This window comes from Buteo buteo, chromosome 13 (genome assembly GCF_964188355.1).
Source record: "Buteo buteo chromosome 13, bButBut1.hap1.1, whole genome shotgun sequence".
Lineage (NCBI taxonomy): Eukaryota > Metazoa > Chordata > Aves > Accipitriformes > Accipitridae > Buteo > Buteo buteo.
The window spans coordinates 39,063,726-39,082,497 of NC_134183.1; the positions used below are offsets into that span (position 1 = coordinate 39,063,726).

The 18,772-nt window shown below is 42.6% G+C and overlaps 1 protein-coding gene across 1 annotated transcript in view; it reads right to left on the reverse strand.

Annotated features, from left to right (window-relative positions):
• ZNF592 (zinc finger protein 592) overlaps positions 1–18,772 on the reverse strand; it is a 39,581-nt gene that overhangs the window by 4,318 nt on the left and 16,491 nt on the right. The window contains exons 4-8 of the mRNA XM_075045776.1: positions 12,845–13,023; positions 8,279–8,455; positions 7,307–7,466; positions 4,152–4,430; positions 2,622–2,734 (exon numbers count right to left, since the gene is read on the reverse strand). Coding sequence (XP_074901877.1) covers positions 2,622–2,734; positions 4,152–4,430; positions 7,307–7,466; positions 8,279–8,455; positions 12,845–13,023 — 908 coding nt within the window. The remainder of the gene's footprint in view (positions 1–2,621; positions 2,735–4,151; positions 4,431–7,306; positions 7,467–8,278; positions 8,456–12,844; positions 13,024–18,772) is intronic.

Consider the following 18,772-nt stretch of genomic DNA (forward strand, 5'->3'; position numbering starts at 1 on the left):
TGCACAAATTGCAGTTGAAATGTAGGCTGCACGGGATGAAAAGCAATAGAGATGAAGTGTCTCTGGGCAACAAAGACGTCTTTTAAAAGCAGAGAAGAAGATTCCTACTGATCTTCCAGTAACTAGATGGAAATGAAACAACAGTCAGTAATGATGTGAAAATGCAGACGTGCTCATTGAATACTCCTGGTTTTTAGCAGGAACTGCTTAGATGATAAATCAATATTTAATAATGATGGAATTTTTCTCCCTCATGGAGGAAAGATGAAAGGTTATTAAGTGGTATTTATCAAAAATAAGCATGTTGAAAATCAAGTGTTCCAGACAGTTTGTACTTAAGACTTGGAAAATAAGAGCAAGTTCTCATAACAATACCAAGTGAATCATTAAAGAAAATACACAAAACATCAGAATATTTTGCAGTTTGTCCTAATTTATAATTCTTTTCATGTGAGCAGGGAAAGATGCTTTCCTAACCTGAATTACTCCAGTGACAAGCTTGGCAGGAGGGTGTTCAAGCAAGTCCTCCATCACTGGTTTCTCCCTACAAATTTAACAGAAGGCAGAGACCTAAGCAGGGCAGGGGGAGAAGGGGAAATCGCAGCTTGAAATGTTAGAAGCCAGAGGGAGGTCGCCTACAAGACAGCATGCTGGAGTCGCAAAAATACTCAAATGTCGGATCAATGACAAATTTTACTCATGCTTCATGTGGAAATCCAGAAAAGGTTAACACAAAGTTAAGGTGTCAAAACCCCTGAAGAGAGTAACAGATGAGACTGATGCAAACTTCCTGGTGGGAAGAAGGAAAACAGACACCACCAACCAAAGGAAAAGAAAAGGAGCAGCAGAGATGTGATACCTTACAGAGCGCAGAAAGGAGCTAAGGAGGAATTCAAAGAGATGGGAGGATTTGTGAGCAACAGTTACAGAGGAGATTTTCAGAACAGTGCTTTGGACAAACTAAGAGGGATCAAAGGGGAGACAGAAGAGAAGACCTTGGATCCAAACAAAAAGCAGCTGCAGGAGATGCTGGGACAAGTATTTCAAGGAAGAGGTTTCATTTGAGTGCTGTGATTTCAGTAAGTCTCCCACTACAATGATTAAAGAGAGCACAACCACTGTCCAATTAAGACTTCATCAACAGATTTTGAGAAGGAGCAACTACAAGCTTGAGAATTAAACACAACCACAATTCACTTGAATTTCTAGCTGTGTCTTCTCTGCTGTAAATGTGGCATGACCATGGACCCTTGGGTGAAGCTGTGGATCCACAACTGTGTGTCGTTCTGAAAAGTAATAGAAAAACTAGACTCCAGGGCCTGTACAAGGTAATGCATACAGTAGGCTGGCACATCCCAGGTTGTTAGGTGTTTCTATACAAATAAGGATCCTTCTTCCCAGCTAGCCCTTATGTTCATTTTGATTCTGATACACTCCACTTCGAAAACAACTGATCCAGAGAGAACAGATTTATACAAATCAGGTGCACATAACTCCAAAGACCATCACCTACAAACTTAAAGCAGAATGAAGCCTACTGGGAGCCAACATTTCATCTTCTCCAGAGGTTCCAAGTCAGAGCACAGTTACAAGAGATGGAAGTTTAGAAGTCCCAGCCGAAAAATGCATCACAAATGTATTGCTATCAGGCCCCAGAGCTGATGCCAATACTTCATCCATTTACTAAAAGCTATTGTGGCTCACTAGGCAGTCCAAAGAAATAAAGTACATGAGGGATGTACTCTTCAAGACAGCCTTTTAGTAACTTAAGTGCAGTAAAGCGACAGCACACTCTTGCATTAAACCCAAATTTTAGTTAAATTTAAAAAATCCCCCAACCTACACTGCAAACTTCCCTTCCGACACAAATGTGCTTGAATTCTGTTTCAGAAGGATGTCTCAGAATGAGACAGGAAGCAAGTCTGTACGGTCGCTCAGTGTACAACTTATTCTGCAACAGTAGATGAGAATGCAGCAGTTGTAGAGGCAGTTTCATAAGCACTGGGCTTTGTTCTGAACTGAGACTGTATTCACAGTTAAAATATGTTCACCAGCAACTATTTTCATTCACTGCTGAATTACACAGCTCGTCTGAAGTCTCCAAATCCATTTTGCAACTTTGAGGTGTGTCTTCCCAAGCAAATCCAGCAGGCTTAAATCTCCATTGCCCTGCAGCTTATGCAGTCAGTTCTGCCCATGTAAAGTGGTGGCAAGATCCGAGTGCCCTGGTTCATTATGATTTTACACACCTTTTGTACCATTTTTTTCATGGGGAAGGCACAAGAGTGATGCATGACTACACCAACCACGAAGCAGCAAAAGATCAGCCCAATATTTTATTGGCTGTTCCACAAGGGTGTGCAATATAATTCTCATTTTGCACCTGCAGATCTCAAATGAAACCTTACCCTGAGTTTGCAAAGGGCACTGTGCAGTCAAAAGCAAAGACTTATTTTAGCCACCAAGTCTCTCATGTTTAACAATTCTTCTTCTCACTTTCCCTCAGCAACTTATAGCCTGGAGTAGATAGGAGCAGACACGATGTATTACAAAGGGCTTCCTAACTTGAAGGGTTAGCCTGTCGTTGAAAACAAATTTGAAAAGTGGTGTTCAATACGTACCAGCAAGTATAAACTTTCTTTGCTGTGTCGTGATTATTGCGGATGTGTCTACGCAGACTGTTGGAGGCATTAAATGAGCGTTCACACTGTCGACAGGGATATCTCTTCATAGACTAGCAAAAGAACAGAAATATCTTTTAATAACAGGGAGATGGAAGGCACTGACTGGATTCTAACATTCCCACACTCTTTCATCTGGACCTTACCTCTCAGGTGCAAAAAATCCCTCTTCCACTGATAAAGATCATTGAGATTTTGGTGTCCCACTTATACTCAGCCCAACAGTTGCCTAATACCAGCACTGGTCTTATAAAAACCAGTACTAGTTAAAGCACATGCTTTACTTTATAGATTATTTTTTAATAGGAATTGCATTAGCTGCTTCTCCTGTGGGCTCATTTCACTACAGGACCCTCTGCAGAATTAATTCAGTGGAAGGTCCCTTCTGCCCCAGAAGAAGGCAGGACCCCAGTGTGAAGTACAAGTTCACTTACCCTTCTCTCCCCTCATAAATCCGCACAATAGAAGGGCAAGAAGTTAAAGAGCATCACATAGTCCCGCTTGTTATCCATGTATGATATCCACATCCCCCTATGCAACTCTGCCCCGTAAGTAGCCTCTTCCTTTTTCTACAGTCCTTCGTATAACCTGCATGCATTCCATTTAAAATCTTCTTAGACTTGTTTAATGAATATATATATATGTATTGAACTTAAATATTTGGCAATTTCCTACTTCTGTAGAATTCAAATGGGAAAAATCCAGCATTCTCACCCTGCCCCCATCTTCTTCTCTCAATACTTATGAAGTGTGACAATCCAGCACTCCCCAAGTCAAGCTAGAAGGAATCAGAGGCCATGATCTAGATTTCCACAGCCTCTGCTCATAGGACTCCAGAAGGGTGACTCAATATATCAAACAAGAAGTCCTGATGCCAAAGTACTAAGAAATCTGGCTGCACACAGCATCTTGGCCTATGTTCTGCCAGCGAGCAAGGATTAGCTTGACAGAAGTAGGTCAAGGCAACACAAGGCTTGAGCTGGATGAAACCAACAATATGGAGAGTTACAGTTCTTATAATGATAGCTCTGTGCACTGCATCAATCTGTTACTCTTCCCAGTTAGATGTAGTGATATCTACCAAACAATACATCATGTAGAGGAACTGTATGTCCTCCTGTAACTTTGAGTGTAGATAGTTTAGATCAGACTGTTGAACCAGCAACTGGAGAAGACATGACTTTCCATCCACTTACCCAGATGAGTCGAAGAGGAAGACTGACATTAGATGCAGTGGGAGAAGGAACAGCGAAGAGGATGAGGTATGCAGGTTTTAGAGTATACTTTCAAGGACAGAAAGTGTGCTTACAACAGGCTACATCACTTTTTTTGTTCTGGCCTTGAGTTTACTCCTCAGTGAGCTGGCAAACTGATTCTCAGTTTCTTTTAGCCCCAAATATTAACGATTATCAGACTTTTTTGCTAAAAATATTTTGTTACCTAGTTGAAGTGTTTCATCTGAGTCCTTACCCTTCCATGACTTCTCTTCATGTGGGACACATAGGTTTCCCGATCGGGGATCCACTGTGAACATTCCTTGCAAGTCCAACCAGTTCTTCTCAGTCTGGACTTGGATTCGGGATTGTGTCCTTCCACCCTCATGTCCTTCCTTGGCAGAGGGGAGTGGGAAGTCCCATTGGCTACCGACAGCTCCTTTGGTGAGGTATGAACCTGGTTCCTTGATGCCTTCTCAGATTTCTGTCGAAAGTTTGAGAGCTCCTCAGGATTTTGTGGGACTCCATGAACACCCTGGATAACAATAATAATGGAATCACACATAACATTTATATGTAATTCATATTATACACCTTTATTAATAAATAAATAACATTTATTATTTAAATAAATAATTTAAGACCCCCACCCCTGAAAACAATGTGTTGATGTCATGCTCCCGCATATCTTCCCATTTCCCCTTGAAGCTGGCTACAGTGCTTTCCCCAGCAAGAGATTTTCCCAAGAAACATGAAGCTTCTATTTATGTTTCCTGCATGACAACAGCAGCTCCTTGGTTCTGCCTGTTTAACATTTTGGATGAGCTCTGAGAACTCTGGTTAAACAGGGAAGATGTAATGGAAGAGAAATGTTAATTGTCATTATTTCAAGAGCCTAAGCTCTAAAAACACAGAGCTCTGAATGAAATGTTTGCTGTTATCTTGGGGGCTCCAAAGTCGCTTCATCTTTGCTCAAGGGACAAGAAGAGACAACTTCTCAGTTTCTCCAACGTTACTTTCTTAATTCCACACCCTCTATTGCTATTTACATTTTCACGGTTCAAAACTTTGCTCGGGACAAATAAAAGCAAGCATAAAGCCAGAAACCAGCCTTATAAGGAATACATCTCCAGGCTCTTTGGTTGTTCAACAGGCCAAAATCCAAAGTCCCCCCAAAAGTTATTTTAACAAAGAAAATTGAACACAAAGAAAATAATCCAGAAACAAAGAGCTGTGGGAAAGCAAAAGCAAGTAAAATAGCAACATACCAAAGAAACCTCAAGAAACTCCCCTAGGAACAACAACAGTTCATCCACACAAAAGGATAATTTAGAGGTTTAATTGTGCACAGTAATTAATAACGGGTAAAGTTTCAACACATGAAGGCCCCAGGCCTTTGGAAGTCTTTCTGTGGGTTAGACACCAAACAAACTTCAAAACACAAGGTCTCATCTGAGAAGCCTGTGTGCTTTGCACCTGATCCAGCTGATGTCCGCAGAAGCTCTTTCATGCAATGACAGCTGCTCCACAGCATTGCCCAGCTTTTTAGGGTAACACCGAAGAGTTCACCTTTCTCCCTATCTGGAAATCTCAAGAGTGTTTTCTGAGCAAAGAGTACATTAGTACCCATTACTCCATTTCTCCTGTTATTACACCACTGGGGGGAAAAAAAACAGCAGTGCAGAAAAATGAACTGACTTCTCTGCAGAATCAATAACAGGAACCAGACCTTCTAACTCCTGCTCTTACGCTTTAACAACAGAAAGCCTGGAAAGACAAGAAGGCACACGGTTTCTTGATTTTGCATGTAGGCACAGATTAGACAGCACCTCCAATAACCTCTAAATTGCATGAAGGAGCAGGATCTGATAGGAGAGGAGATGGGTTGGTGCAATTACTACCCTGCCACAGCCGAAAAGCCTTCTTCAATTACCATCTCAAAGACCTGTTGATGGCCAAATACAGCTTCGCGGTTAAAAGACAAAAGTTTTGTAGTGGAGATGTCAGGGTGCTGGTGCACAAACTGCTGCAGGCAGGTCCCTGGGGGTGGGATTTGCAAATGAGCCACAACAAGTTGTGTACCTCAACTCAAGCCTGTCTTTCAGCATTGGGGCTGAATGCCTCTTTGAAGGTCCCAGCCTTAATCTCAACTCTATTTTCCTAGCTATAATACAGGAAGATTAGCAATCATCAACTTCACAGGAGGGCTTCAAATTTTAATTCATTACTGCATGCAAAGCATTTCCAGATTTGCAAGTTAAAGATATGGGGGAGAGAGCAAAGAAGTAGTTTTGAATGGGTTTTGCTTTTAGGAGTGAGCTAATGAATCTTCCTGCTTTTTAAGTGTAAGTATAAACAAAATAAAGTCACTGAGGAAAAAAAGTGTCACTTTTTTCCCCTCACCAAAGGGAAATAAGACTTTGCAAGCTCTTTCTTCAGAATGCCACCAAGAAATCTGAGAGGATTTCCACGGCAGTGTTGTTAGACACTGTACATAGAAATACACTGACTAAGACAACAGAAAAATGCAGCGCTCGCATATTTATGGGATAATCAGATCTGCAAGTCCTCACACGCTTATCCCACTAGAAACCACCACAAAATGGACAATAACTGGCTTTTCATATGTATAAGAGTGACGAATGATCGTGAGATTATTGCAGTGCTTATTGCAGTATGAGCCCTTACTGAGGGAGGGCAGGTTTGAAGCCCTCTCCAGACAAACACTTCCACCAAGTTTTGGGGTTGCACACGACTATCCATTTCAGATCATCTTCTGGAGCAGCCTGAGTGGTGCCAGCATGGAGGCACACAAGGCAGGGGTCCCACCTCCCGAAGGCTGGTACCTCCAGGGCAATTACTTCTGGCAATCACTCCCCTCTTGCAATCTGGTGCGGTTCTGCAGAGAAGTGGAGCAGCCAGGGAAGCCGGGCATTAAATGCCATGCAGCCTCCCTCTGAGGCAGCAGCAAAGGGGCCAAAGCTCTCTTGGTGAGCACCCAGAAGAGGAAAATTCAGTTTTCATTATATAAATTGAGCAACATTGTGGGCAGAGACTACTTCTCCCTGTCTCCCAACCAAAGACAAAGCTCCCGCTCCGGTTTAATTGCTTCCTTGGGTTTAATATAGAACAGTTAAAAATCAAAAAGATTTACTTGTAGAAAACAAGCCTTTGTCATAAGGTTAAATTACATATAGATGAGAGTAACTGCCTGCCTTATTACCAACTAACACAAAAAGCTCCACTGATATTTCCAGATAATACTGTAAATCATTGTAGTCTATTTTTCCACTAATATATTCCTCAAGAACCTTCCACTTCTTCAACTGATTTTCGTCACACAGGTGATGTAAACTCTCTGTGAACTCAAAAAACAGGACCTTGTATCCGTAAGCGGTGGGAGTTACCTACCTTAACGTGCTGCATTAACTGCTGTTTCTGCATATACACCAGCTGACACTGTGGGCACTTAAACACTCCCACTAACAACTTGTTGGTGTTCTGCTGGAAGTGCTCTTGGAGCAGCTTCTTCTTGTTAAAGACTGTCTCGCAAGAGCATTTGTAGATCACCCTAGAACAATTAAAAAAAGCAAACTGAGTCTCTCTTAGTTAGTTATCTTCAGAAGACAGTGGAAAAAGTTATCTCAGCAACTTCAGAAAGGCGTGAGCTTCTGAGGAGGGCTGTGCTCTCAATGTATTGTCAACACACACCCACGTGGACAACTGAACCATTAACTCAACTGGGAAGAACAACAAAATGCCTCAGGCACATACCACAGCTTTCTAAAAATAAGTTTACTTCTATGCATATGCATAACTACCTACGTCTGTGTGTGCGTGTGTGTGCGTGTGTGTGTGTGTGTTGGTAAGTGCAGACAGATGGGAGCAAACTCAAAGTATACTAGCTAGCTACACATTACTTTCAATCCCACCTTTCCATAGTTCCTCCCTTATAGCACACATTTTCAGCACTAGCTCAAGCCTTGAAGGGGAAAGCTACAGAGTGGAAAAAATAGGAGGTTTCTCTGGTGATTTTTGGGAGCAACACTGCATGGAATAAGGTTCCTCTTCCTTTTGAGTGCCAGAGGCCCTGGAGCCATCTACCAAGAGGTGCCACTGGGGGTCCTGCCAGACAAAGAAGCGACAATTAAGTTCCTTTGATGGATGTTCAGCTCTTCCCTGCCCAAACTCCTCTCCTCCTACAAAGAAGACCATGTTCCTACCAAGAAGAGCACGCTGTGGCTAGGAATGGACCCCCTGCCAGCAGACAAAGCAGCAGATCTTCTCATATGAGGACAGAAAGAAAAAAAAAAGAAAAAAATTGGGAGGGAAAGGGGGAATCCTGGAGCAAAAGAGAAGAAGAGAGAAACCCAAAATACTTACTGAGTAGTCTTGTGAGGCTCTGCTGGGTGCTGGCTGGTCATGTGAGCCGTGGTGCTGTCAGCTGACTTGAAGGCCATCGGGCAAAAAGAACACTTGTGGAAGACTTCGCAGTGTTTCTCATGGATGTGCACTTTCAGCATGGCGAGGGTCATGAAGACAACTCCACAATGGATGCACCTGGGGGATGCACAAAGAAAGAGCCGAATTACGGCCACAGTGTTGATTCCAACACACACATAAAGCGGCGCAGATGGAGGCAAGCACCAAGCTATGGCAGGTCCTCGTTTAGTCTCTTCAACAGCAACATGGAAGAGTAAAGGAGGAACACAATACAGGAATTCAAAAGCTGGGCAGGTCTCACAACTAGATGTTAGCGACAAGCAAACAAGATCTGTAAAAGAAGCCTTCAGAGACTAAAACAACCCAGAAAGAATAAAGGTAGATGTGGTTCAGCAAAATGCCAGTCCTGTATCTGTGAAAGCCAATTGCGCCACAGATACAAGTGAAGAAAAAAGTAAAAGTGTCTGAGGAGATGTCCAGGTAGCAATAAGCAGCATAAATACCAGTTAGTCTCCAGTACAAAATAAAAATAAAAAGAATATGCAGCTAGGAAATCTTCAGTAACCCTGTACAATTGCTTCTCATACTCCACTAAGCACTAGAAAATAATGACAGCAACAGCAAAGATACTGAAAACAGCAACAGAAACACCCAAGGAACTGATTAAGCTCATTAAAATCATTAAGACACAGGTGTTGCCTGGAAAGTGCTTGTCTGGAAGTTGGGTGGATGCTCCAGGAGGAGAGAGAGGAAGAAGCAGAGGTTGTATGTGGAGCCAAAGGGTTCTTCTCAGCAGCTGAAAACACAGACTTGGGGCCAGGAGGAGAGCCAGGGCCACCCCACTGCTCCCAGCCTGCCTCTCCTCCCAATGCACACCTGTGACAGGCCTTGCCTGAAACTCCCCCAAGACAACAACGACCAGCAGCCTTACTGTATTTAATACTCCCTGTGAGAACCCACTTGCCTGCTGTCCTCCAAGAGAAGCCACACACCAACACTACAAGGGCACATGAGGATGCAGACACCTGCCCTCACCTGCCTCAGCCACACCAGCTGCAGGGTTTACCATCCCCATAGGAGCACCTATGCTGAACCAGGAGCAGAACAGCATCTCCTAAGAAGATTCAGTCAAAATGACTAATGGCCGATCTCCACTTAAGCCAGTGCTGCACGTACAGACCATTAGAGCTGAGAAGTTCAGCCAGGTGATCCAGGGGCCCAGCGCTTGGGCTAGTAGGATGTGAGAGACACACAAAGGATAACTTCCTCCAGCAAGCCTGGAGTTAAGCTGCCTTATAAATATTTTTTTTTCCTTTGTTCTGAGGTCTGCTGTTTGCCTGTGGTGCTATTAGGGTTTGTGCGTTCAGCAGTGTTGCAGCACGGATGCTGCTGTTGCAGATGGACCCCAGCTATCAAGCAACTGGAAGAGCTCCAAGCCCGTATCAAAAACAAACAAGCTGCTAGATTATCCTTCCCTCCAAACGAGCCTCCCAACAGCATTTAGGAAACAAGCCTGCGCTTTGAAGTTACACTTCAAAAGATCATTAGGCAGAAGCCAGCCCGAAAGACCCAAACCCTCTCTCCCCAAAATATACACAGAAATGCTGTTTTCTTAAATTTAGAGAGGGAAGTGGTGACAACAGCTGGTGTCATCTTTGGGGAAGCATGAAAACATTCTGTTTGGGTAGGTCTGCCTTCAAGCCTGATCCTCACTCACGTGAGATGGGGAGAGAGACTTTCTGGTATAGTAACACCAGGAACTGTGTTATTATGGAAGAATAAATTCCCCAAGTATAAATGGAAGAACAAACGCTAATCCTCACAGTGAGGTCTGGCTGGTACATCTAGGAATATCCAACGGGCTTCTTCTACAAACACTCCCCGAACTAACAAGATATGGTTCTGCATTACACTCAGTTTCAGCAAGTACTTCATTTAGAATTAGGGATGAAATAAGTACTAACTCAGGGTCAAATGATCACAAGTTAATTTAATTTACAGTAAATGGAAGTTTAAATAACAGCCACTTTGTAATCAAGAATCCTAGGGTCAGAAGGACGAAGTTTGATAAAGTAAACTAATTAGCAGAACAAAGTGGATGGAGGATGTCAGAAGCTTGCCATGTAATTTCTGCAAATTGCAAATTCTGCTATCATCTCCCCGGCACAGGGGAATAATTTGCAAGAGAAGACTCTCAGATAGCCTCAGGGCAAGGAGGGGTGGCGTAGAAGTCTTGGAAAGCATCCTGTGAGAGAAGATAAAGCTACAAGACGTTGTCTTAACCCTCTGAACACTTCCTATGCTGTCACCTTCCAGCCCCTCAACTCTCCCGATGGCACTGAGCAGGAAAAGCAGGGAAACAAGTCCCACATCAGTGGGGACATCTGGAAGGTGCTTGGAAAAGGTGGGGAGGTGACACTTGGAGCCAAGTGGAAAGGAGCATTTAAGACAGGCTTGTTGATTTCAATCTTTAACTGCAGAAGACCTTTCTCATTTTCAGTGCAATCACTAGCCATGACTAAAACCCAAATAAAACAACCTTACTCCAAACTTAATTGAAGGCAGAAAAGGAGACAGAATAAGGACTGATCACAAAACCAAAACCAAACTTATGCATCAGTAATTCAAGAAAAACAGGGCTATAGTGAGAAGCAGCAAAAGTTGAGCTGATCCTGGGAAGGATTTAAAAGAACTCCTCGGCTTTTCAGGTCTGCAAGTAACAAAAGTGAAAGAAAAAAAGTGAAGCTGCTATGTGACCACAGGGCAGGTGCCACGGATTATCTAGATACAATTCTGCAACTAAAATTTATTTCTTCTGTTTTCAACAATGCCAATGACATCAACCCCACAGCAGACAGGCAGGATAACAAGGATGGCACAGCTAGAAGTTCACCTGTCTGGTGGACTCAGTTTTCACAGATGAGCTTGATCAGATGCGAATTAGAGGAGAAGTTAAAGAAATTTAGCTTCTAGAGAAGCTGGGTAAAGCTAAAAAATCCGTAAGTATCATTCTTGAGCTCTGTCTTAGTTTAGATCTTCATTAATGTCCCTGGCACAGAAAGCAGATATTTGCTAATGAGATCTGTAGACGGATGGAAGCTCTTGTTGCTGACAAGGATTAAGGCATCATAAAGATATTACTGTAATACATCTGGAATTTATAATGTTTTTAAAAAATGCCAGGTCATACACTTAAGAGTCAGGGCCAAGCTCTGCTGTACACTGCGGGCCCATCAGTTGGAAATAGAAGAGAAAGGACTTGCACTGGATCACTGCTAAAAGACTGACCTTCCTATATAATGCAGCTCAGGCCAGCGTAACCCTGTGACACATTATTGATTGAGGCATTGATGGGGATGCTGCACAAGCAGCTCAGTGCAATGAAGTTGTGCCTGCATTTGGGATTCTCAGGTGCCAGTGAAGTCCAAAGAACTGCACCAAACCTGTGGTTAGTTTTCTGACGTCTACTTCATTCCCATTTTTCCATCTCAGGGAAAACATTTTTTTCCAGCTTTCCTCCTTCTCTCAGATTAACTAATTTTCAAACAGCCTGGGTATCACAGCCATTTAATTTGCAATGGAATTAATTCTTTGTTGTGGGCTGTTCCCCCTCAAATCAGATCCCACATAAAAAACCCTTATCTGTATATAATTAAATTCAGAATCAGTTTGTTACGTGTCTCGTCTTCACAGTAGAAAGAAAAAGCCCTTGAAAACCTAAGTGTGACTTCAGAACAAACCACATAGTGAAAGCTTCCTGAATTTGCAGACATCTTAAAAGAACAGCTCTAAGAACAGAAATTGCCTTAGCCAATTTAAATTTCAAAGTATTTGATGGCAATTGGAGAAAAACCAGAACTTTAAGCAATCTTAAAAGGTCACCTAGTTTCAACTCCCAAGCAAATCATCTCTGTCTCGAGAGCCGTGCTGCAGCTCAGGTGATCTAAACATGCCAAGGAGGAAAGGCTTGTATGGAAAAGTAATGTCTTCTATTAAAGCAATCATTTTGTTTGGAGAAAAGACCACGTACACACATACACACCACTGCATCCAGAACCTTGGGAGCCTTCCTCCACCTGTCTCAGTTCATGAGAAGTGTTTGGAGAGTTGTAGGAGCATACAAGAAAATAATCTATGCCCTTCTCGTGAAGACACACATCCCTTAGCCCATTATAAATGGCATAAATGTAAGTTCAAACCTTAGAGATTTAGAGGATTAAGATCTGCAATCTTTTTGCTGTAAACAAACATCCTGCAACTTGAATTCAACACAAGTGTCTTTCAGCTTAAAGCTGCCTCAAAATCATTTCTGCTCTCAGAAACCTCCTCTTAAATCCATTTAGTGATTCCCCATTTCAAATGTGTTTTGTCATGCAGAAAACCACACCAGGCTGGGGCTACATCCTCTTTCGTTTCTGCTGTAAGGAAGACATATTTCCAAAGAACTAAATCCCAGTTTCCCATTCCCTGTCTCCATCTTGATGGATCCTCTGGAGCTGCACAAACCTGAATCCGACTTTGCGGGAGTAATGCAGGCAGTTCTCCTTGACATGAGTCTGGAAATAGGCAGAGCGGCAGACGGCTCCGCACTCCGGGCAGCAGTATGGAGACTTGTGAGCGTGGATCCTCTGGTGAGCGCAGTAACTGCACTGGTTGGGCAGCATCATCTGGCACACTTGACATGTCTGATGGAAGAAAGGTTATATCAGTTAGTTATTTTCTATTTGCTTTTTTCCCCTCCTAATTCACCCTAGAAAACTTTCAGGTTTAGAGAAAGCTCCAGCACATTCCTCTAGTATTAGCATTAACTCTACGAAGCTCTTTGGCTAGCCTCCTTGTCCTCTTTTTCCACAACAAGCCTAACAACTTCCACAATTAGCCACTCCTGATGACAGTATCCATTCTTAAACCACATCCTCTGTGGTTTATTTCCTTTTTCTCCCCCCCCAAAAAAGGAAAACAAAATCTTTCACCTCTTAGCTCTAAAGATGTTCTGTTTAGCCACTGCTTTCATTTCTGCATTAAGGCACTTGGGAAGGAAAGCATTTTTATCAAGAAGCCCCCGCCCTGCACCAAAATCACACCCAAAAAGCAGGAAAACTCCATTATACCCTGACTTGAAACCCTTACTGCTGAATGCAGTGCAGTCCTGACGTGCAGCAGCCTTCCCCACCAAAACCACAGCCGTGTCTCTTGCAAAATTTCTTGGGACCAGATGAAATCTGAACTTTCAAAGACCATAAACCATGTGTGCTATGATACCCTTATAGAAACTTCTTGATAACTAGAAATGATGCAAAGGCTCTTTCTCTGCCCATTTCTGCAACCTTTATGAAATCCATTTTTTTTCCCTACCCTTAGAAGGGCCACACTTGCTATCAATACCACTTTGCAGAAGAAGCATCATTTACTCGACATATAAAGTTTTTTATGTGGACGTTAATGTCCCAGTTTCAACAGCTGTCAAACCTCTGCTCCCTTTCACAGGTGTCTTGGCTCTTCTTTATTCCTTCAAAGCCCAGGAGCAGCTACTCATCCTCTGTAGGATGCACATTACTTGATGCCTCAGCAGGAGTAGAGCTGGAGCAGATACCAGGCCTCCAGCCTAGAGCCCTGTAGGAGCTCAAACTCTCTTCTGTCATTAATAAACCCATGCAAAATTACTCCTCTGCTCCTAACTCTAGCTTACGAATGACCTACAGCAAGCAGCTAATTTTGGATTATCAAATCAGGTAATTTAACTACATCATTTCTTCCGCTACACTTAAAGAAGGTTACAGGGCTCATTAGATGAAAGATGGTGAGAAGTTGTACCAGAGGCTATGTCTACATGGTCAAAGCTTTTAACGTTGCATGTGCCCACACAGACGGACCAAACCAAATCCTGCAGACTTCGCTGCTGGCAACCAGGGTAGAAACCCGGGACAGAAGCCCCTGAATCTCACAAAAAAAAAAAAAAAAAAAAAAATTAAGGGCCAACTCCATTTTCTACATCATTTCTATATCATGCAGCATCTCTGTGATGTTCCACTACATAACATCCATCAGGGAACTGTCAAAAACTTTCTACTGCAGGTAGTAGAAAGCATCATTTATAATAAAATGCAAAGCCATAATGAACCTGAAAAGGTTCGTGGAGGGGAGGGGAGGGGAATAAAAAATTAGGCTCTTGAAGGAGAAAACTGCAGAAATTGCCAAACACATCAAAAGTCTTGGACGCATGATCTGAGAAAAGGTTTCTCCAGGAAAGAGAGAAATGGGTGGAAGAAACCATATTGTAGGACCCCCAAGCACACACCCAAATGCAATTCAAATAAACTCAAGTGTATTTCAGCCCTTCCCCAAATGCTGGAGAAGCCCCCTAATTTCAGCAAAGAAAAACAGCACTACTGAGCCATGGTCTGAGCCATGAAATATAAATGGGAATGGGAAAATGGGAAATAGAAAAGCCCCCAGGACCTCTCTGCAAGGAGCTGAGTGGGACCTTAAATTCTCCAAAGCTCTCTCAAAATTCCAAATAAGAGCTACAAGAAGAAATAAATGTTCAGAGCAGTTTTATTGTGTTTTACAGCATTTTTTTCTAACTGGGTTTTGATTTGCAATGGGAGATTTAACTTCCTGGCATTGTTAAACCAGGACTCTTCTCACTTTGATCCCACCTAGCATTTAAGGCAGATTCAGCACAGCCACAAGTTGAAAGCACCTTTGCCCTTGTAGCTTAGTGAGAAACATTTTCTCTCCACATTCTGCCTTGTCAAAGTCAATTTAGTTTCAATTTTAAGTCTGCAAAGGGACAATTTGAGGCACACCTCTTCCTCCCCAGCATGCCATAGCCACTGCCCCCAAAGGCACCCTGGCAATCAGCACGCGTTAAAAACCTGAATTTTCACTGCTGTGTGTGCTTATGCTGGATCTAAAATATGCCAGAATCGCCTGATATTTAATAGGCTCCATGCCTGGGCACCGCTGCCTGGGGATGTGCAGGCTACAGCAGAGGAGCAGCAAGCTCCTGTCACCTCCCTCATTATGTGAAAGGCTCAGCAGGGACCAAAAATATGCTAACATAGGGCAGGAAAGTTTGGGGGACAGCTAGCAAGAGGCATCAAAACTAGTGATTATCTTCTTCAGGCTCTGCAAGAGCAGGAAGCCTGCCAGAGAGTGCGTACACACGATATGGGAATAAAAAGCAAGACTCGGCAAGGATAAGGCTAAATGAATTTATTGCGTCTGCAGATGCCAGGGAAGAAGCTGGAAGGATTCCCATGCTGACACCGCACTCTGCAGGGGGGGACAAAAAAACCAGCCCAAGCCTCCGAGTTCAGATCGTCTCGTGGAAGAGTCAAGAAGTTAGGGAGTAAACAGACAAAATGAAAAGCAATGAGTCACAAGGATAAATTAGTAAGAATAAGGAAAACTGTCATCTTTAACCAGCATTACTTCTGTACTTGGGAAAAGTCAACGCAGCTTCTCCCTTCCTGCTTCACAAACCCGTCTGAGCTCTCCAGTGGAGTCAACCATGTGGATAAGAAAGATCTGACTTGCAGATGGGTCAGTCTACCTGGATTTCCAAAATGGTTTTGCAACACTCTTCACAAAAGAATTTTAAGGAAACTAAGCTGCCACAGCATAAGAGAGGAAAGGTTTTGCTTGGATAAATAAGTGGTTAGAAGAAAGTAATAAACAGTGGTTCTTTGATGTAGGAAGGTCCCCAGGAAGTTCTGCTGGGATCTGGGCTCTTCAAAATAGTCTTAAAGTATCTGGGAAAAGGAAATAAGCAGTGAAACAGCAAAGATTGATGATCATAACCTAGTAACTCAGCATGTTACAGATAGGGGCTGACCATGAAGAACTGCAAAAGGACCATACAGGACTGAGTGACTGCGTAATAAAATGGCAGGTTGTATTTTTCCACTGAATCAACCAAGGAATATAGTAAAGCTGAAAGAGGTTCAGTGGAGGGAAAAAATTATAACCGGCATCTTTATGCTCATGCTCATCCTTTTCTTAACACCTGCAGAAGATGAGAGGCCAGAAATCTTGCACAGGGTTATTACAGGAGGGTCTGCTCATCCATTTTACACCAGGAGCTGCTGCATTTGTCAGAAGCGAATGGGCAGCCGCGTGTGGGTTCCCCCACCAAAGGCTTCATCTTGGAGACGGAATGGCTTTTTCTTTTGCAACTCTTCTGCTTTGTATGAGAAATTGTAACTTGGTTCCAGATGTCGCATTTTTATCTCTCTCCTAGTTTTCCATGACTTTTCAAAGAAGTCTGGCAGCAATTTGAGACATTCATTAGTCAGTTATTTCTAAAGCATGTTACCAGGATATGATTTTGAGTTGTGTAATGTCTGTGTTTTTCATATACTCCCATAACCTACACTTTAATCAAGAGTTATTTATTACAAGTTTTCTTTAATTCCGGTTTGCCTGCCACATTTCATTTGGGCTTTTCTTCCAGAAGTCACATTCACACACACACACAAAACCGCTCAGAAGCTCAGCCGTTTCAGAATACTTGATTTTATTCCCATTTTTATTTATTAGCTTCTTCAGAAAGGGAAAAAAATTAAAATATTCACTGAAGTAGAGTGAAGGTTGAAAAAACATACTGCTCAAAAAAAGTTTGTCTATTAAACCCAACCCTGTGGCCACAGAAGTGTTTGCAAATCAGGAAATTCATAGTTAACACACAGTTTTGCTCTAGAAAGTGCCTGCATAGAGGCGGCACTTTCTGTTAACCTTTCTGTTTCATTGAAAGGATTGACTACACAACTCAGTGTCATATTTGATCCATTCATGAGTGTGTTTTCTTCTAACCGTGGGCGGTGCAAAGCACCCCACATCAGAGAGTCAGAGCAAGCTCCCATCTTCTCACATGCAGGCGTCACCACAAAATTCCTGCGGCCAATTTTCTCACCCAGATAAAGCCCATGAGCAGCAAGGGCATGATCCCCATCAACGTACCACTGAAAGATGAACTCGAGGCACAAAACTCTTTGCTTTCACTTACTTGCAATGCGCAAGCGGAAAGGGAACCAGCTTCAGCGCAAGCAAAGAAACTTTACATTGGTTTTAGAGTCTCTTTGCTATTATAGAGAGTCAAGTCATGTTGACAAAGTTCACGTCTATTTAAGAGATGCCCCCAGACTATAAGGGTCCTCCTTGATCATGTAGCTTCAGCTAAAAACACAGGGCTGCACTGACCCCAAGGCATGGGATCAGGGCTATGAAAGAGGAAAAGATTCACAAGCCTAACAATCTCCAAATTAAAATAAATAAATAAATACATAAATTACTAAGACTCAAAGTGAAATAGTTAGAGGGGAACAGAAATTATATTTTTGAAATGTAAATGTTTTAAAGAACGCTTGTCCTTTACATATTCAAACCAAAAATCCCCCATCAGCAGTGCCCAAAGCCCCCATTCTTCCCAAATCCAACCTTTTGCGAGCTTTAATTTTTCTACTTCAGGCAGAGCTGCAGGGGCTGCTGATACTTCTGCAGCCAAGGGATCACAGGCAGTTAGAGATTAGCAGGATGTTTCTGCTATAAAAAAAACCAATAATGGCAAATTACTACTTAAAGTTAACCTTTAACTTCACATTAGCTTTCACTTGCTGCCTCACTGGGATAAATGCCAGCAACCTGCATTCTTCAGCATAGATGCTCCAGTGTGTAGCAGCATGATGTGCTGGCTCTGGCAGCACAGCTGGTCTCAACACCTTCATCTCTGCAACTCTGTGCTCCGCTTCCCCACCTCTCACTGGTACGACTGTTAGCTGGGCCACGCTACAGTTAAGATCCAGATGCTTGGAGGATTATTTTTGACTTGGTTTGTTTCAACCATCCAGGTTACAATGCTGCTACACAAAATTTTACCAATGTGAAGAGAAGTGGTGAGCAGAAAATGTCTTTTACTGTCATTGTGGTAACTAAACTATACTCCTGTCCAGGCTCTCTTTAAATTAATTGGCATCATTGCATTAGCATGTTCAATTTATAGATGAAAAAAACCCCTACAACAGAAACTCAAGATTATTAATTTGAAGAAGAAAAATCTAGAACCCAACTGATACCCTAAAACCAGTGCATTCAAGCTTCAGTGACAGAATACATGTCAAGTCCAGTCCTAATGTAGATGTTTTATCCTAATTAACTCCTATACACTCTCACATTGTCATACCCAAGCACAGCAAAGATATTTTTATTTCCTTGGTTATAGTTGCCTATTTTAAGATATCAGCCTAAGCAGCCAATGCCACTGAGGGAGTCTGCTTGGCCTTCAGCCTAAAGGACAGGACCACAAGACGCCCTTCAATCTAAAACTTCTCCCATCCATCCTCTCTTCTGCTATGTCCAGCTTATTCCCCCTCTCCCCTCACATCTATTCATCCTCAGCCTGCTCCCGTTGACCTTGTTCACTCTCATTTGTAT